This window comes from Prionailurus viverrinus, chromosome X (assembly GCF_022837055.1).
Source record: "Prionailurus viverrinus isolate Anna chromosome X, UM_Priviv_1.0, whole genome shotgun sequence".
Lineage (NCBI taxonomy): Eukaryota > Metazoa > Chordata > Mammalia > Carnivora > Felidae > Prionailurus > Prionailurus viverrinus.
Genome location: NC_062579.1, coordinates 84,004,918 through 84,019,975, shown reverse-complemented (window position 1 = coordinate 84,019,975; position 15,058 = coordinate 84,004,918). Strand labels below are relative to the sequence as shown.

General features: G+C 43.2%; 1 protein-coding gene across 11 annotated transcripts in view; it reads right to left on the bottom strand.

Annotated features, from left to right (window-relative positions):
• The window catches only part of PAK3 (p21 (RAC1) activated kinase 3), a 214,182-nt gene that overhangs the window by 98,032 nt on the left and 101,092 nt on the right, over nucleotides 1-15,058 (bottom strand). For all 11 annotated transcript variants that reach the window (XM_047844364.1, XM_047844358.1, XM_047844356.1 and 8 more), the window contains one exon: nucleotides 430-631. In XM_047844364.1, the coding sequence (XP_047700320.1) occupies nucleotides 430-604 (175 nt within the window). In that variant the 5' untranslated portion in view covers nucleotides 605-631. The remainder of the gene's footprint in view (nucleotides 1-429; nucleotides 632-15,058) is intronic.

The window sequence follows — 15,058 nt, the reverse complement described above, 5'->3', positions numbered from 1 at the left end:
GCATACTCAATTCAGGATTTTCACGGTCGTCATAAAGGTATACAGAAGTAAATCCACCTATACTCAAATTTCCAATAAGGACAACTTCCAGTTAGAAAGGGATTACTGTTAAATTCTCCCCTCTAAGTTATCAGAAAGAAAAGCGCTGTTCATAGATTCAAGACAGTACTGCGGCTATGATTTCCCTTGGCTTAACACTATGAATTCAATTTTATGTGCAAGGCAAACACGGTAGAAGTGTATTTCCTGTCAACCCACAGTAAGTCAATCAAACATTATCCTCTGACAAAAGGCAACCTCTGAAGATGTCGATGCAAAGGCCAGGTAGGCCCTGAACAGCCACTGCTCAAGAAATGACTACCCAACAAAGAAAGTGACAAGGAAAGAATAAACTGGCCCCTTTTCAATGCCCGGCCACTGATACTTTACTTTTATCCCCTCCTCCTGGGAAGATAGAGCGAAGCCTGGCTTTCTTATTCTTCTCTTCGGGGGCCATGGGAAGTGGTTTGGAGCTGTGGTTGAGTGCCGAGGAATCTCGGTTGTTACTATTCATTCTCAGCGGGGGAGCTGGGGGTTTCTCTTCATTATCCAGACTGTCAGACATTTTCAGTTACCACTGATGGCGCAGCTCCTAAAGAACAGGAGGAGAAAACAGGAATTAAGAAAGAAGAGGCCTAAAAGACCCATCTAGTAAAATGGGGGCTCTAACAGCTCAGACACAGAAGCATTGGTCTCATGGCTGTCTCCAGTTTTGTGGGTTTTGTGATGACCATTTTGAGAGGTTTCTTTTCTAGAGGGGAGGGAGCTGCCTCCTGAAAGACCAATGATGCAATTTCCCAGAGAGGAAAGTGAAGGCAGTAATTAATGGCTTTTCAAGATGTAGACACAAACACATAACTTTTCTATACACATAACACAAAACACTTCCTTTTCTCAAAAATGAAACTCTATTTTCTGCCGTCTACTCTTAGCCTTTTAATAAACAAATTATGACCTTCTTTAAAAATTCTACCCAGGGTGCCTGGGTGGCTCAGTGAGTTGGGCGTCTGACTTCCACTCAGGTCATGATCTCACGGTTCGTGCGTTTGAGCCCTGTGTCGTCGGGCTCTATGCTGACAGCTCAGAGCCTGGAGCCTGCTTTGGATTCTGTCTCTCTCTCTCTCTCTCTCTCTCTCTCTCTCTCTGCCCCCTCCCCGATTGTGCTCTCTCTCTCAAAAATAAATGAACATTAAAAACAAGCTAGAAATATTTCTACCCTGACTTTTGTGATGGTCAGGAAGCACAACTCCTCAAAGTCTGGAGCTGTCATGGGTTTGGCTGTTGATCTTTAATGGCCCCAAACAATGACCCATTAGCTGCTCTGACAGCTTGGGATGCTGCTGGCATTGGATTCTTACCTGCATGAACCAGGCTTACAAAACACACTCTACTGTTTCATGTCAAAGAACTGGGGCGTGATCTAGTAGACCTGACAGTTTCAGCAGAGTATGGGTGTAGGGACCGGGGAAACAACGCTGCATTTTCAGGTGGCAGGCAGAACATAAAGCTGAGCCAAATGTCACCGTGAGCAAAGAGGAGCTAGCTCCAAGGAGAGGACCACTTCCTGAGGAGCCATCATAACCTTAAGCTGGTCGTGCTTTATGTCCTGAAACGAGGAATGAGGGACTTGGCCTCGGTAAGAGGGCTGTTAAGGGCCGGTCTGGGTTTTAGCAACTTACCCCTGCTCTCAATGTCATTACTCGTTAGCATCTTGTGCTCAGGACGGAATACATTCGGGTTTCATCCCACTGGAAGGTAAAGTGGACTGGAAAAGCATGGACTCCCCAGTGAAACATTTCGGCTTCTGAGTATTTTCCTATTCTAATTCAAGTCCCTCCACTGGCGACCCAAAGGGACACTCGCCATCTCAAATCACGTGTTAAGAATATCTTCCAAGTGAATCTCCAGTTTGAATACAGGGAAAATCAAATCCCACTGCAACAAAATCTGCGTAAATTCATCAAGTGTTAACTGGCACTTATTTAGGAGCATAAGAGCTATCCAAAAATGATTTAGCAGATCACTTTCTTCCAACAACATTAATGAGAAATAAGCTATCGTAATTATTTTACACCTTTAGTAGTTACAATGTGTTTGTTATTTTCTTTTTGTTTGTTTTTTTTTACATTTATTTATTTTTGAGAGACAGAGGGAGACAGAGCACAAGTGGGGGAGGGGCAGAGAGAGAAGGAGTCACAGAATCCGAAGCAGGCTCCAGGCTCCGAGCTGTCAGCACAGAGCCCGACGTGGGGCTTGAACCCACAAACCGCGAGATCATGACCTGAGCCGAAGTCGGACGCTCAACCGACTGAGCCACCCAGGCACCCCATGTGTTTATTATTTTTGGTAATGAATTGTTACATCATGCCATGTGGAAAATTTTCCAAATTTTACTATGTCCTAAATTTTCTCCAATTTAAGTATTCAAGAATAGGCGAGTACCAATGAATATTTTCTCCAGCTGCACAGGTAACTGCCAGCTAACAATGACTGACCTGATCTTAATTTGGACAACAGATCTCTTTTCTTTCTCTTTCTCTTCTTTCTCTAAGTGTCACGTCTTGCATTATCTTCATGGATTTAAGATTGGTTCTGTATTTTTTCAGCAATCATGATCAGGGAAATAGTAACAAGCGTTTGGTCACCACCAACCACTTGATTAACCTCACATTTCCCTATACAGGCGAAACCACGGCACAAGATAAAATGAAAAACCGTGATATCAAGGATAAGGCAGATTCATAGATACTACTGGCATTAGTACGTACTTCGACTAGTACATGAAACCGGTGTTGATGGGTCTGCATTCCCTCTTACATTTTAAATTTGACCCTTCTAGGGGCGCCTGGGTTGCTCAGTCTGTTAAGCATCTGACTTTGGCTCTGGTCATGATCTTGTGGTTCGAGGTTCGAGCCTCGCATCAGGCTCTGTGCTCAGGCTCAGAGCCCAGGGCCTGCTTCGGATTCTGTATTCCCCCCACCCCCTCTGCATCTCCCCTGCTCACGCTCTGTCTCTCTCTCTCAAAAATGAACATTAAAAAATTGTTTTTAATTTGGCCCTTCTAAATTCACTGTTTCTCCAGAAGAAAAGTGAGTTTAAGAGTGACTTCACCAGTGGCATTATTCTGTACTGGACAGGTCCATAGTTTTAATTTAGTCACTGAGAAGAATTTGCCACCAGGAGAAGGCACTGTTTTCTGTGGGGTTTTTTTTCTGTTTTACTTTTTTGGGCTTCAAAATAATGCCTGGATATGGATGGGGTAATTATTACATAAAGCTCAGATATACAAAAGATAGTTTGGTAAAAAAAAAAAAAATTGAAAGCCACCGCAAAAAACAAAAACAAAAACAAAAAAAACCCTGAGGATTTAAATAGAAATACCTAGAAGATAGGTTTCTGAAAAATGTGTCTCACAGAGAGAGAGAGCTGGGTGATATATATTTTCTGATGACATATTACATAATTTAAGATGATGGAAGTTAGAGAAACAGGCATGGCTTCTTTAATTTGATATACAAAGCTGACCTTATATAATAGGGCAAGTAAGAGTCTGGGCCCATCAGGGTTCTAGTACACCTACGTAATTCAAAAGAATACTAGGCTCCTTTGTTCTTGATATTTAGGTGTGGCTAACGGAGTGGTGTTTTTTTGTTACTAATTACTCTCTGGCTAGAGACTCAAAAGGTAGGTGCCCTGCTTCTTTTCAAGCTGCCTGATTACTCTGACCTTATTTGACCAGGTTTATTTCAGGCTGGGGAAAGAAGGGGTACTTGGGATAGAAAACTCCAACGATGCTCCCCTAGAATACACTAGATATCCCTGGCCAAAATTTCACCACCACATACTTGCTGTGATCCATAACACAGGCATCGTGTGAAGGACCGAGCATATATGGGACACCTTTCTGCTGCGCAGCAATCTGGGATTGTTTTAACGCTACTCAGCTCATCTGGAGACTGCAAGGGGAACCAGAATACACCTTTCACACAGATGGAAAAGAAGTGGAAGGATCTGTGTCTAGTTCCACACTAGAAACGTGGAGCACGAAGCCAATAATCTTTTGGTTTTACTTAGACATTTCAGATTTGGTATTGCTTGAATTGTCCTGATATTATTTCAGTTCTTTATTACCCTTTCCAACGCAAACCAATCTTCATCTTCTAATTATTCCACAAAATTCTGAGATGGTGACAAAAGAATAGTGAGGAGGCTCTTGTTATCTTTAACTTGCCTTCAAACCAAGTGCTTCAAAGCATGCTTTTAGAAGACCCATGGAGAAAGGGTATGGACCTGTGAGGAAGCTTTGATGTTAATATGTTTGTTTCCCAAGTGGGAAGTGTCTCCGATTATTCCACAGACGTAGAAGAATGGGGGATTCTATTATGTTATGTTTGTAAACAATACCAATTTACTAAACCAGGTCCCTCCCCTGAGACAGCTTTCTACAAAGGATACTATTAATGGATTGCTGGTTCAATCTGCCTATGATGTCATTATTTCCAAGATCTTGAAAGAGACTATTTTGTTCAGGGCGGCTGTAGGCTCTATTTCAAGAATTGTACAAAAGCACCATTATTCCCCAGGAACCCAATCAAAACACTGTTTATCTTTAAAGTTTAACTGTTGTCATTCACTTCTGCAACACAACAGAAACTTGCAAGTGAGTGGCACGTTGGATCTAGCCACAGGCCATTCATTTCACTTTTAGAGCTTGGCCCTTAGCATCGTGGAGAGAAAGCAAACTTTAATGGACAACCAGCCACAGTTTATATCTGCTCACAAATTGATTTCATGTTTGGCTATTAGGTTTTTCAGTGAGAATTCGAGTGGCTCCTGCAGATGGTGTATATTTTTGATCCAGCCCTTGGGACTTAATGTGGCTTACCAACGTTCTGTAATTGTAATTGAAATTCATCAGCAATAAGAAATAAGCCTCTTGTTTCATGATAACCAAGGAGCCTGGACACCCCTTTTCCAGAGTACTAGGAATGATTACTTCTCTCTTTCCCTGCCTCCTTATCTTTTTTTCTCTCTCCACTCCACACTCTACCATACCCCACCCCCAAGTGTGAGGGCAGGCCTGCACGGGCAGGCATGTGCTCACAGGCACATACTCAAATACACACACACACACACACACACACACACACACACACACTGCACAGCCTTTCAGTGACTTGCGTTTTAACAGAGATTTGGTGGAAAGCATTTTAATCAAGATCCATGGCATCTTTAGATGAAATGATTAGGCATTATAAACAACTGCCATTAATTTCTCATTCCTCAAAAATGCATTCTCTTAATCTGCGCAGGGCCACACTAGACACCCAGAGAATGCTCAGTAGATTAAAAGAGAAAGCCACCAACTTGCAGGTTCCGGGAGTCAACAGGAAAGACAGATGATCAATTATTCTCTAGCTAAGATGGCCAAGATTCATGCTATGGCATAGGTGTTGAATTAAATACAACCAAAAACGCCCATTGTGCCCATTTGTCACGGGTGCTCTACCCAGGTGTGCGAAGGGTGAGAATCCAGAAGCACTGACCCTACAGTTTTCAAGGCCATCTGTTAAGTCAAAAGCAACTGAAATAAATGTTTTCATCAGATCTGGTGCCATCAGAGACAACCCCCATGTCTGTATCATTTTGTCTGCTTTCAAAATCTAAATAACTGTTTATTTGCATATTTCCCCAATGAGAAACACATTAATACTGGCCTCCTTTCAAAAACAAAAGCCCAGGCCAGCAGATGCACAGCCATGATCTAAAAATCCCAGAGGTAAAGTTCCCAAACCACCAGCCACACAGAGTTATGACTACAGATCGGTGAGCACACCAATATTGCTTAATACCCTCTTCGTATCAAACTAGAGGATCTAACACAGAAATGAGACATAGCCTAGGGGAAATTTCCAGGGGGAACTCCCTAACGTTTCTGAAGAATAGGGTTGCAAGACATCTCGAACTGATCAGATGACAGCCAGACTGACAAGAGCACAAACGAAAGGAGATGGATTTTAGGATCTCAAAAATGTAGTAAACAAGTCAAAGAACTCTGTGTTAACACATGTAACAAAACAAGAGAGTATTTCAGATTTCCAGAGTTCAGGAACTCTTTTTAAAATTTTTTTTTACATTTATCCATTTTTGAGAGACCGAGAGAGACAGAGCATGAGCATGGAGGGGCAGAGAGACAGGGAGACACAGAATCGGAAGCAGGCTCAGGCTCTGAGCTGGCAGCACAGAGCCCGACACGGGGCTCGAACCCACGAACTGCAAGATTACAACCTGAGCCAAAGTCAGACGCTTAACCGACGGAGCCACCCAGGTGCCCCTGGAATTTGGGAATTCTTGATTAACAAAAACTAGCTCTAGAGGGCAAGAAATACCGAGTTTTTTAGTGGCAGATTCCAGACTTGGAGGTAGTTCATAAATACAGGTTTAACATCAGCCAATGTCTCCTTAGTGATATTGATGCTGGGTTGTTCTTTGTATTCAAGGAGGAGGTTGCTTCTTTTCCTACCAGAAGAATGATGTATATGCTGAATTATACTTTGGTGGTGGGGAAAAAGGGTTCGAGAGTTACCTGCTGGCTCCTTCCTTGGATCCCTTGTGAATAAAAGCACACATTTTCAAGATAGCTAGCTGAGACTCCAGGTATGGACTGTGACTGGAAAACAAATTGTGCTTTGCTAACCAGCCTACACGGATACTAAACCCACTCATCTTGGACACATCATTAGCAACTGAACCAACCAGCTTATGACTGATAACATGGGATGTGGTGGACTGTTTTTAATCACACACACACACACACACACACACACACACACACACACAAGAAAAATCACCTAGTCTTTCATAAAGGGGACAACGTATTATATGATTTGAAAGACATACTATACATTGCTTTGCATTTCTACAGCCACCTGCATCTGAAGATGTCTAGCGACTTTTCAGAGATTAATTCCCATGATATGCTAGGATGCCAAAAGAGAAGGGAAAGGACATTCATCTCATTTTACAGGGAGAATGAGCCAGATCAGAATCTCCCAGCAGCTCCAAACCCATACTCCTTGCATTCCTAAGCTAGGCGGAGGAGGGACAACCCAACCACTAACTACAGGCAGCTGGATGGGCCCAACTTAGCATATCCATCATCTTGTCTCAAATTGCACATAGTTATTATACATGTCATTCCCCCCACTAGATCATAAGCTCCTTGAGGGTAAGGACCCCTCAGTCATAACTCTATGCGTTCACACCGCCTACCTAGTACGGGGCCGTGTTCCCAGCTGGAGTTAAATACGCACGTCATGTAATAAACAGAACTCTATACATTCTAGGCATTTATTGCAGCTCTGAGCAAGTTTTTCATAATGTTGCAAAAGCCTGTATGCCCACTCAAAGCAGGTCTGAGCCAAGAAGCCGTGGTTGGAAGAGCCAGCACCAGCCTAACTGCCAAGCAATTGGGCACCGTGTAGAAGTCAGCTGCCATCTGATTATCAACACCTCATTTTTTCACTGTACCGATCAGTCATGCCCAAAGAGCTTCCACTCTTATTTGAGCTGAACACTAGCATGGTGAAGAAGGGTGTACCATCCCCATTGTCGACATGAGGGATTTACAGAGACCACAGGTCGACTTACCCAGGGTCACAAAGTGAAAGAATGCAGACGAGAATCTCACTCTTCTCAATTCCCCTTCCATCACACCGATACAACGTGTAGCCAAGTAAACGACCCCCCGACACGCACGCTCTTCATATATACACTTCTGCCTTCTCCAAATATTCATACGGCAGTTCTAGCTTTTTCATGTCAACACACTTGAGGCCGGTACTTACTGATTTCACCTGCTTTTCTCATCCAAAGACCCAAGGCTAGGTGATTTCCTGACAGAACTCCAACAGGTTTCGTTGGCCAGTGGTACCAATTCTTAGACGGCTTTGTTTTGGAGCTCGTCTGTTCTGGGGCACTCACCAAGGGAACTCTGCTACCAGAGACAGGGGTGTGCTGTTTCAGAGAGCCTCGCCTGGGAGATACCATTACAGTGTGTAATGGAGGGAAGCCATTTCTCAGATCGTTTGATCAGGAGGAACTGAGCTACTTGTTAGGCAGATTTGCAGAAGCAGCCGGACAAGCAAGGGAGGCACTGGCTCTTTTTACAGCCGCCTAGTTTCAATCTTAGATCCTGCAAGAGATAGCTCGCTCTTGACATACATACAGGCACAGTCACACAGGATACATTTGTGTTCTCTCTCATACACACAAGCAAATGAGGTCAGTTCTGCTGTGGTCCTGTTCTCTGCTAACATCTTTAATGAGCAACTTCCATTGTTTTCAGCAGGAACTTGACATTAATTACATTCAATAAAGCCAGCATATTATAGTTGCAAATTTCAAAGATAGGTTGCCAACAAGAAAGTGGATACATAGATCCCAGCATCCAGACCTCATATACTGCATATGTCATGTGGCACAAACAGTCCTTTTTCGAGTGGCTTCTTAAGTTTCTAAATGTATGCAGCACCATACATTAATATTCATTGTGTATGCTGCATGAGCTAATGCCAAGAAAATGCTAATGATCATCTGATGTGTATTTATATTTGCAAACTGATACATTATTACAGGTTTCAGCTTTTCATTTCCAACACTGATGCTTCTAAGAAGAGAGAATAAGATGGGGAAGGAACAGAGGCAGAAAATTTTTTAAGCATAAAAAAACCCAAAACTGAGTATCTTGAAAGATGCCTCAAAGTAATGTGTGGGAAAAGGAAAAGAGAAGCAAAACCTAGTAATAAAACATTTCCTAATTCTCAGAACAGAACTTAGTATCCTTGGAAGCATTCGGATGGAAAAAATTAGATGCAAGTGGACAGCCCCAGCAAGCAGGATATGGTAAACCAATGTCTTGAGTCTCTGGAGTTGTAGCTGCTGTTACTATGCATGGGTGATAATTATACCTTTCCCTGATCCACTCTAGTGAAAAAGCCACAAATTTCCTCAAATTTGGGCCTAAAAATTCAATTCCCAAATGTGCTAAGGCTTTCTGTATACCAAACAGATGCCTGGATGTTGTTTTCCAACCTGTGTACCATGGCTCATCACTGTAGGTCTTTACACTGCTCTCAACTGCTCTGTCCCCCAAACCGGTTTTCTGCAAGAAGGCGACCATTGTGTATTTGAAGAGGAGAGACACTTAGGTTCAGTTGAGACCTTGCTATCATTTCTAAAGCAGGAATTTAGATCCAGTTGGCAAAGTTAGTATTTTGCCAAAATGAACTAATGAATGAGCAAATGGCATCCTGTCAGAACTGGAGGTCAAAGAACTTGGCCTGGCATCAAATGCTGTCACTCTTTTTCAAGCTTTTGCCCCTTGACCTCAGTTTATGTGTCCACATTTCAAGAAAGCAGAATGTGCATCTCAGCATCTTACTTGGGGCCCACGGTTAAAGAAGCAGAAATACTACCTATTAAAAAAAAGGGGGGGGGGGCTTTCCTCAAATATCGGAGGAAGAATTGGACGCCGTACGGCCTACTTTCCATCTATCCCACTGCACAAATGGTAGATTAACATTCAGTTGGCCGTAGCCTTCTTTGTAGGAATTCTCCATCTCCTGCCTCCACCAAAGACCATGTTTTGGTCTTCACAAAACTGGCCACAGGTCTGGGGAAAAGATCATAATCCACCCTAAGAAATTCCTGATCTAAAGGAAGACCTCGCCACTGAAATCGCTGGTTTTCCCCACTTACGCAGGCTCATCGTTTACAAGTTGTTGGATCTACCAAGCAGTCTGTCCTCCTTGCTGCCCATGACTCTACTACCTGGCCGCAGCTGCCACTGTCCGCTTATAGAAGATACGGCTCACCACTGGTTCCTGCCGGAACTGATGACCTACTCCAGCATATGTTCGGCTCTTCTTCCTCGGTGCTCACACACACAGAAGAAGAGGACTGTCCTGTGTGGAAGACTTTCTGTGGCCCTGGGAAGCCCCAGGGTTGAGACGACGGGGCCCAGCCCTCACCTTGAAGGAAGGTAGGGCAGCCTGGTAGGAAAGCTGCAGATAAAGCAGAAGCAGGGCTTGGCACAAGGAGCTGGAGTCAGCAGACCAGAGGGGGAATCAGGCAGTAGCTCCTAGATTACTCCTGTGAGCCTGGACTGTGGCCTAGCACACGTTCTGACAAAAACTTGGGTGGGAAAAAGGACTGGAAGGCTGGAGTTCATAATAAATTATATAATTCTGAGTTATAACTCTGCGTCACACAATGTTTGTCTCAGAGTGCTCTTTCTCCTTTAAGACTGAGCCTAATACCCTTGCCTGCACCCACAGTCATGTCCGCCAATCGCCAGCTGGTTTTGGCCTCCGGTGGTTTGTCTCGGCATGCCCTACACTCTCCTGCCCAGCTTAATGATAAGGGTCTACAGGCTATACAGCTGCATAAAGAGAGGACAAGAAAAGATCTTATGCCAGCCGAACATTGCTTCTTATAGGAAAAGAAACGAATTACGTGCAGTCTCCTTGTTAGTTTCTGGTCGACTTTTGTTTCAAAGAATGCTGAGACCAAAACAGAAACCTACTACCCTTCGAGAGGTCAGATTAGATAGTAACTCCAAGAATATGCCTCGGGGCGCCTGGGTGGCTCAGTCAGTTCAGTATCTGACTTCAGCTCAGGTCATGATCTCACAGTTTGTGAGTTCAAGCCCTGTGTCAGGCTCTGTGCTGACAGCTGGGAGCCTGGAGCCTGATTTGGATTCTGTGTCTCCCTTTCTCTCTGCTCCTCCCCTGTTCATGCTCTGTCTCTCTCTCACTTAAAAATAAACATTAAAAAATTTAAAAAAAGAGAATGTACCTCTTAAGTAGCCCACCTATGCATGCACCCATGTATTCAAACAACAAATACTGATTTAAGCTTATGTGCCAGGCACCATGGCACGCAGTGGAAGGTAAGAGATAGTTAAACGCCTGGTCCTGAGTGAGATTATAGGCTTGAGTGGTGAGCTTCCTCTCTGGATGCATATTATATATATAAAACATACATGAAATATACAGACAAAAATACAACTACAAAACAACTATTTTGCATGTGTATTGCCAAATGTAGAGTGGTAAAAAAAAAAAAAAAAAGGAGGGACCATGATCGTTCACAAGAGGGCAAAACTCTTTAACTGACTACTGTCTTACTAGATGAGAAATCAGTGCCAATAATCATACTTCCATGCATAAGGGAAGTGTTTGAAATTGTCCCAAAGAACATCACTGCCTTGCCTTTTATTTCCATGCCACCAACATTCACATGTACCAGGCGCTGTGTCAGGTACAGAGGGTGTATGGAGACAGATAAAGACCAGTCCCTGTCTTCAAAGAGCTCAGGACAACAGACATGCATAATAGGAAATACAATGCAATGAGACCCTAGGCATAGGAGGCTTTGGAGGGACAGAGAAGGAAGGATAACATGTCCCCAGAGGGGTCAGAGGATACAGCACTTGAGCGGGGTATTGAAGGATGAGGAGGAGTTCACCAGGATGTGAAAAGTGAAAAGCATTAGGTTGGTGTAGGCCATTATTCAACAGCATATTCCAACCAACAAATACTCCAATCATGCTAGAATAGCTTTCTTAGTTTTAAGCCCCTATTTCTGAACTAAGTGATGCTCATGCTGTGTAAAAGAGAGAGAACAGATCTCAAACCTCTGAAAGAAAGTAACATGTATGACGCTTTAAAGAAGCCAGGCCACTGGCTCCTAGTGAACTACAGAAGAAGAGATACGTATGTTCTGATACACAGCAAATTCTAGAACTGGAACCATATGTGAACAGATCAGACCTCTTTTGGGGAATGTATTAGGAAGATAATACTTGGAGAAAAAAAAAACCCTTCCTTTCATAGTTCATTTAAGAACTAAGTTGCACCCTCTGTGTGTGTCTCTCTCTCTCTGCCCCTCCCCGCCTGTGCTCTCTCTCTCTCTCTCATAAGAATAAATAAACATTAAAAAAAGAAAAAAAAACAACTAAGTTGCACCCTGTTATGCACCTTTAACTCCAGGTCTTAGTTAGGTTTTTTATAAACCTAAAAGAATTATCTCCAATAAAAAGAAGAGCCGTTCCAGATCTACTTCTGGATCACTCTGTGACCTTGAGGAAATCACTCAATCTTCATAAGTAAATTCATTCTTTCAGCATTTCCAAAGTGTCTGTATAGTCTGTGCCCAAGTAGGCAGAGGATGCTTTGGAAGTACAGTGGAGGAAGGGTAACTCATACTGCCCAGAAGTCAGAGGATATAGCACTCAAGCTGGGTACTGCAGGATGAGTAAGAGTTCACCAGACTCCAGGGCAAGACATGAACAAGGCACACTGCTTGCCCTTGAAGAGACTTAAAGTGTCATGGGTGTTGGCCATGACAGCTCAGTGCAAGGATGACAACAGGTTGCTACTGAAGGACAGAGTAAGGGACTCTCAAAACCATGACGGGGACTTCATGGAGGACATACACTTGAGCTGAATTAGGGAGGATGTGTCTCAGGCACAAGGAACATTATGTGTTAGGCCCCAGAGGAACTACAGGTCACTTGGCCTGACCATAGTAAAGAAGAGGGATGGGAAAAAATAAGATCAGTAGAGATGAAATGAAGAAGGGTTTTGTATGCCTTTTTCTGGGGTTTGGACTCTTCCTGTTAAGATAAAGAGGTTTCAAGTGGCGGTGGTGGGGGCACGGTTAGCTGTGAATTTCGGAATTATTACTTGGGTGACAGGGTAGCAAAATGTCTAAGGTTGAAGACTCGGGGGAATTTTTCCCCATGGGGTGGGATGTTCCAGGTAGCAACATGGAAATAACCTCTTCTCTGGAAGAGACAACACTGAGAAGGTGAGCCGGAGGAGAAGGAAGCACAGGCAACATGGGATTAGCAAGACAGGAGACAGGAGAAGAGACGTTTCAAGAGGGGCCTCTGTTTTTGACCAAAGATGGCAGGGATGTTAGGCCCGGTGGGATTAATTGGTCTCAGGACCCTGAATGGAAATACATTTCTATCCCAAAAGGCCCCAAAGGATGTGGGAGATAAAATTCTTTTTTTCAGTCTTTAGGGGTTTTTCCAGGTTTACAGAGGTATAATTGACAAATAAAAACTGCCAAGGTATACTGTGTGATGTATGTATACACTGTGAAATGGTTATCAATGGTTAACTGATATATCTATCACCTTACACAGTTACTTTTTTTGGTGCGGTGAGAACACACAACATGAACACACAACATCTACTCTCTTAGCAGATTTCACGATCCAGTATTATTAACTGTAGTCACCATGCTGTATATTAGGTCCCCGGTTTAACCTTTTTAGCTTTTGTTTTGGATTCCAACTAGAACTGTGTGTCACTTTCTGTTTTGTCTGGCTTTTGTTCATTTGTTTTTTGGGGGTCTTTTTAAACAAGAGTTGGGGTGCCTGGGTGGTTCAGTCGGCTAAGTGTTCGACTCTTGGTTTTGGCTCAGGTCATGATCCTATGGTTTGTGAGATCGAGCCCCACGTCGGGCTCTGCACTGACAGCGTGGAGCCTGCTTGGGATTCTCTCTCCATCTTTCTGCCCCTCCCCTACTCACACTCTTTCTCTCTCTCTGAAAATGAATGAATGAATGAATGAATGAAAGAAAAATAAATAAATAAATAAATAAATAAATAAATAAATAAAATAAGACTAAACAATTAGCTTAGAATGGCGGAAAAAATACTAGCCAAGCTGGCAGACTGATAACAAATACAATTATGTTGGGAGCCCTTCATATTAGCAGCCATGAAAGCACCAGTATTAATCATATTCCCACAAGAATAATAAGGACAAATTGTTCTAATGTTTCTGGCCAATATGACAGTATTTGTGAGTTTCAGAGAAAATACATTTCAACTCTTATATAGACTTTACAAACAAACATAAAAATTCTACAAAAACCAGTAAGTATCTACAGATGGACCTCGAATGTGTAACTTTTGCAAAAGTCAACATACAAAGAAAAGAGAACACAGTGACACGTCGTATGTCTCAGCAAAAATTAAACTAGGAATATCTAGTGGGAAGCAACACAAATATCTACCCATCTCAACTTTGAGAGCTATAAATCACATCGCAAGTAATAAAAAGCCGGAAGGAACATCCATTCATAGGTGGTGGAAAAAATCTCTCTAGCTATCTGGCCCTCTCAACAGAGATGCCAAGATGAAAGACGATAAATATAAACACGACAGCTGTTCTACCATGTTCATCTGGCCCCGTGAAATGGTTCAGTGGAGAGCTGGACATGTGGGGCTGCAGATATTAATTTAAAGGCCATCGGCATGGGAGCAGGTACATGTGCCCAGGAAGAGTACAGAATGAGAGGGAAGAAAAGGCTTCTGGGGAACACCAACATTTAGGGGCTCCAAGAGGAAAAGGAACCAGAGATCCCTGAGGAATGTGGTTAAAGAAATGGAAAACTGGGTATAAGACATTCCAGAAGCCAAGATAAGAGTACTTCACTTTGAGTATGGCTATGAGGCAATCAATCAACCAATCAATCCTACACAAAGGTCAAAAGCCCTCCACTTTGGGTCCTCCCATGTTCTCCCTAGAGTTTACTAAGGTTGATGCCAATGTGTAACTTTTGCAAAGGTCAACATACAGAGAAAAACCACATTGACACGCTGTATGTCTCAGCAAAAATTAAACTAGGAATATCTAGTGGGAAGCAACACAAATATCTACGCATCTCGACTTTGAGAGCTATAAACCACGTAAATTTTCACGTCAAGAGAAACAGCCAAGTGGCACCCGAGGTCTGTGGATGTGCTTCAGAAGGTTTTAAGAAATCCCAGACTCTGGGGGCACCTGGGTGGCTCGGTCAGTTAAGTGTCTGACTCTTGGTTTCGGCTCAGGTCACGATCTCAGTCTCCTGAGTTCGAGCCCCACATTCGGCTCTGTGCTGACAGTGCAGAGCCTGTTTAGGATTATCTGTCTCCCCCCTCTCTGCCCTTCCCCCGCTT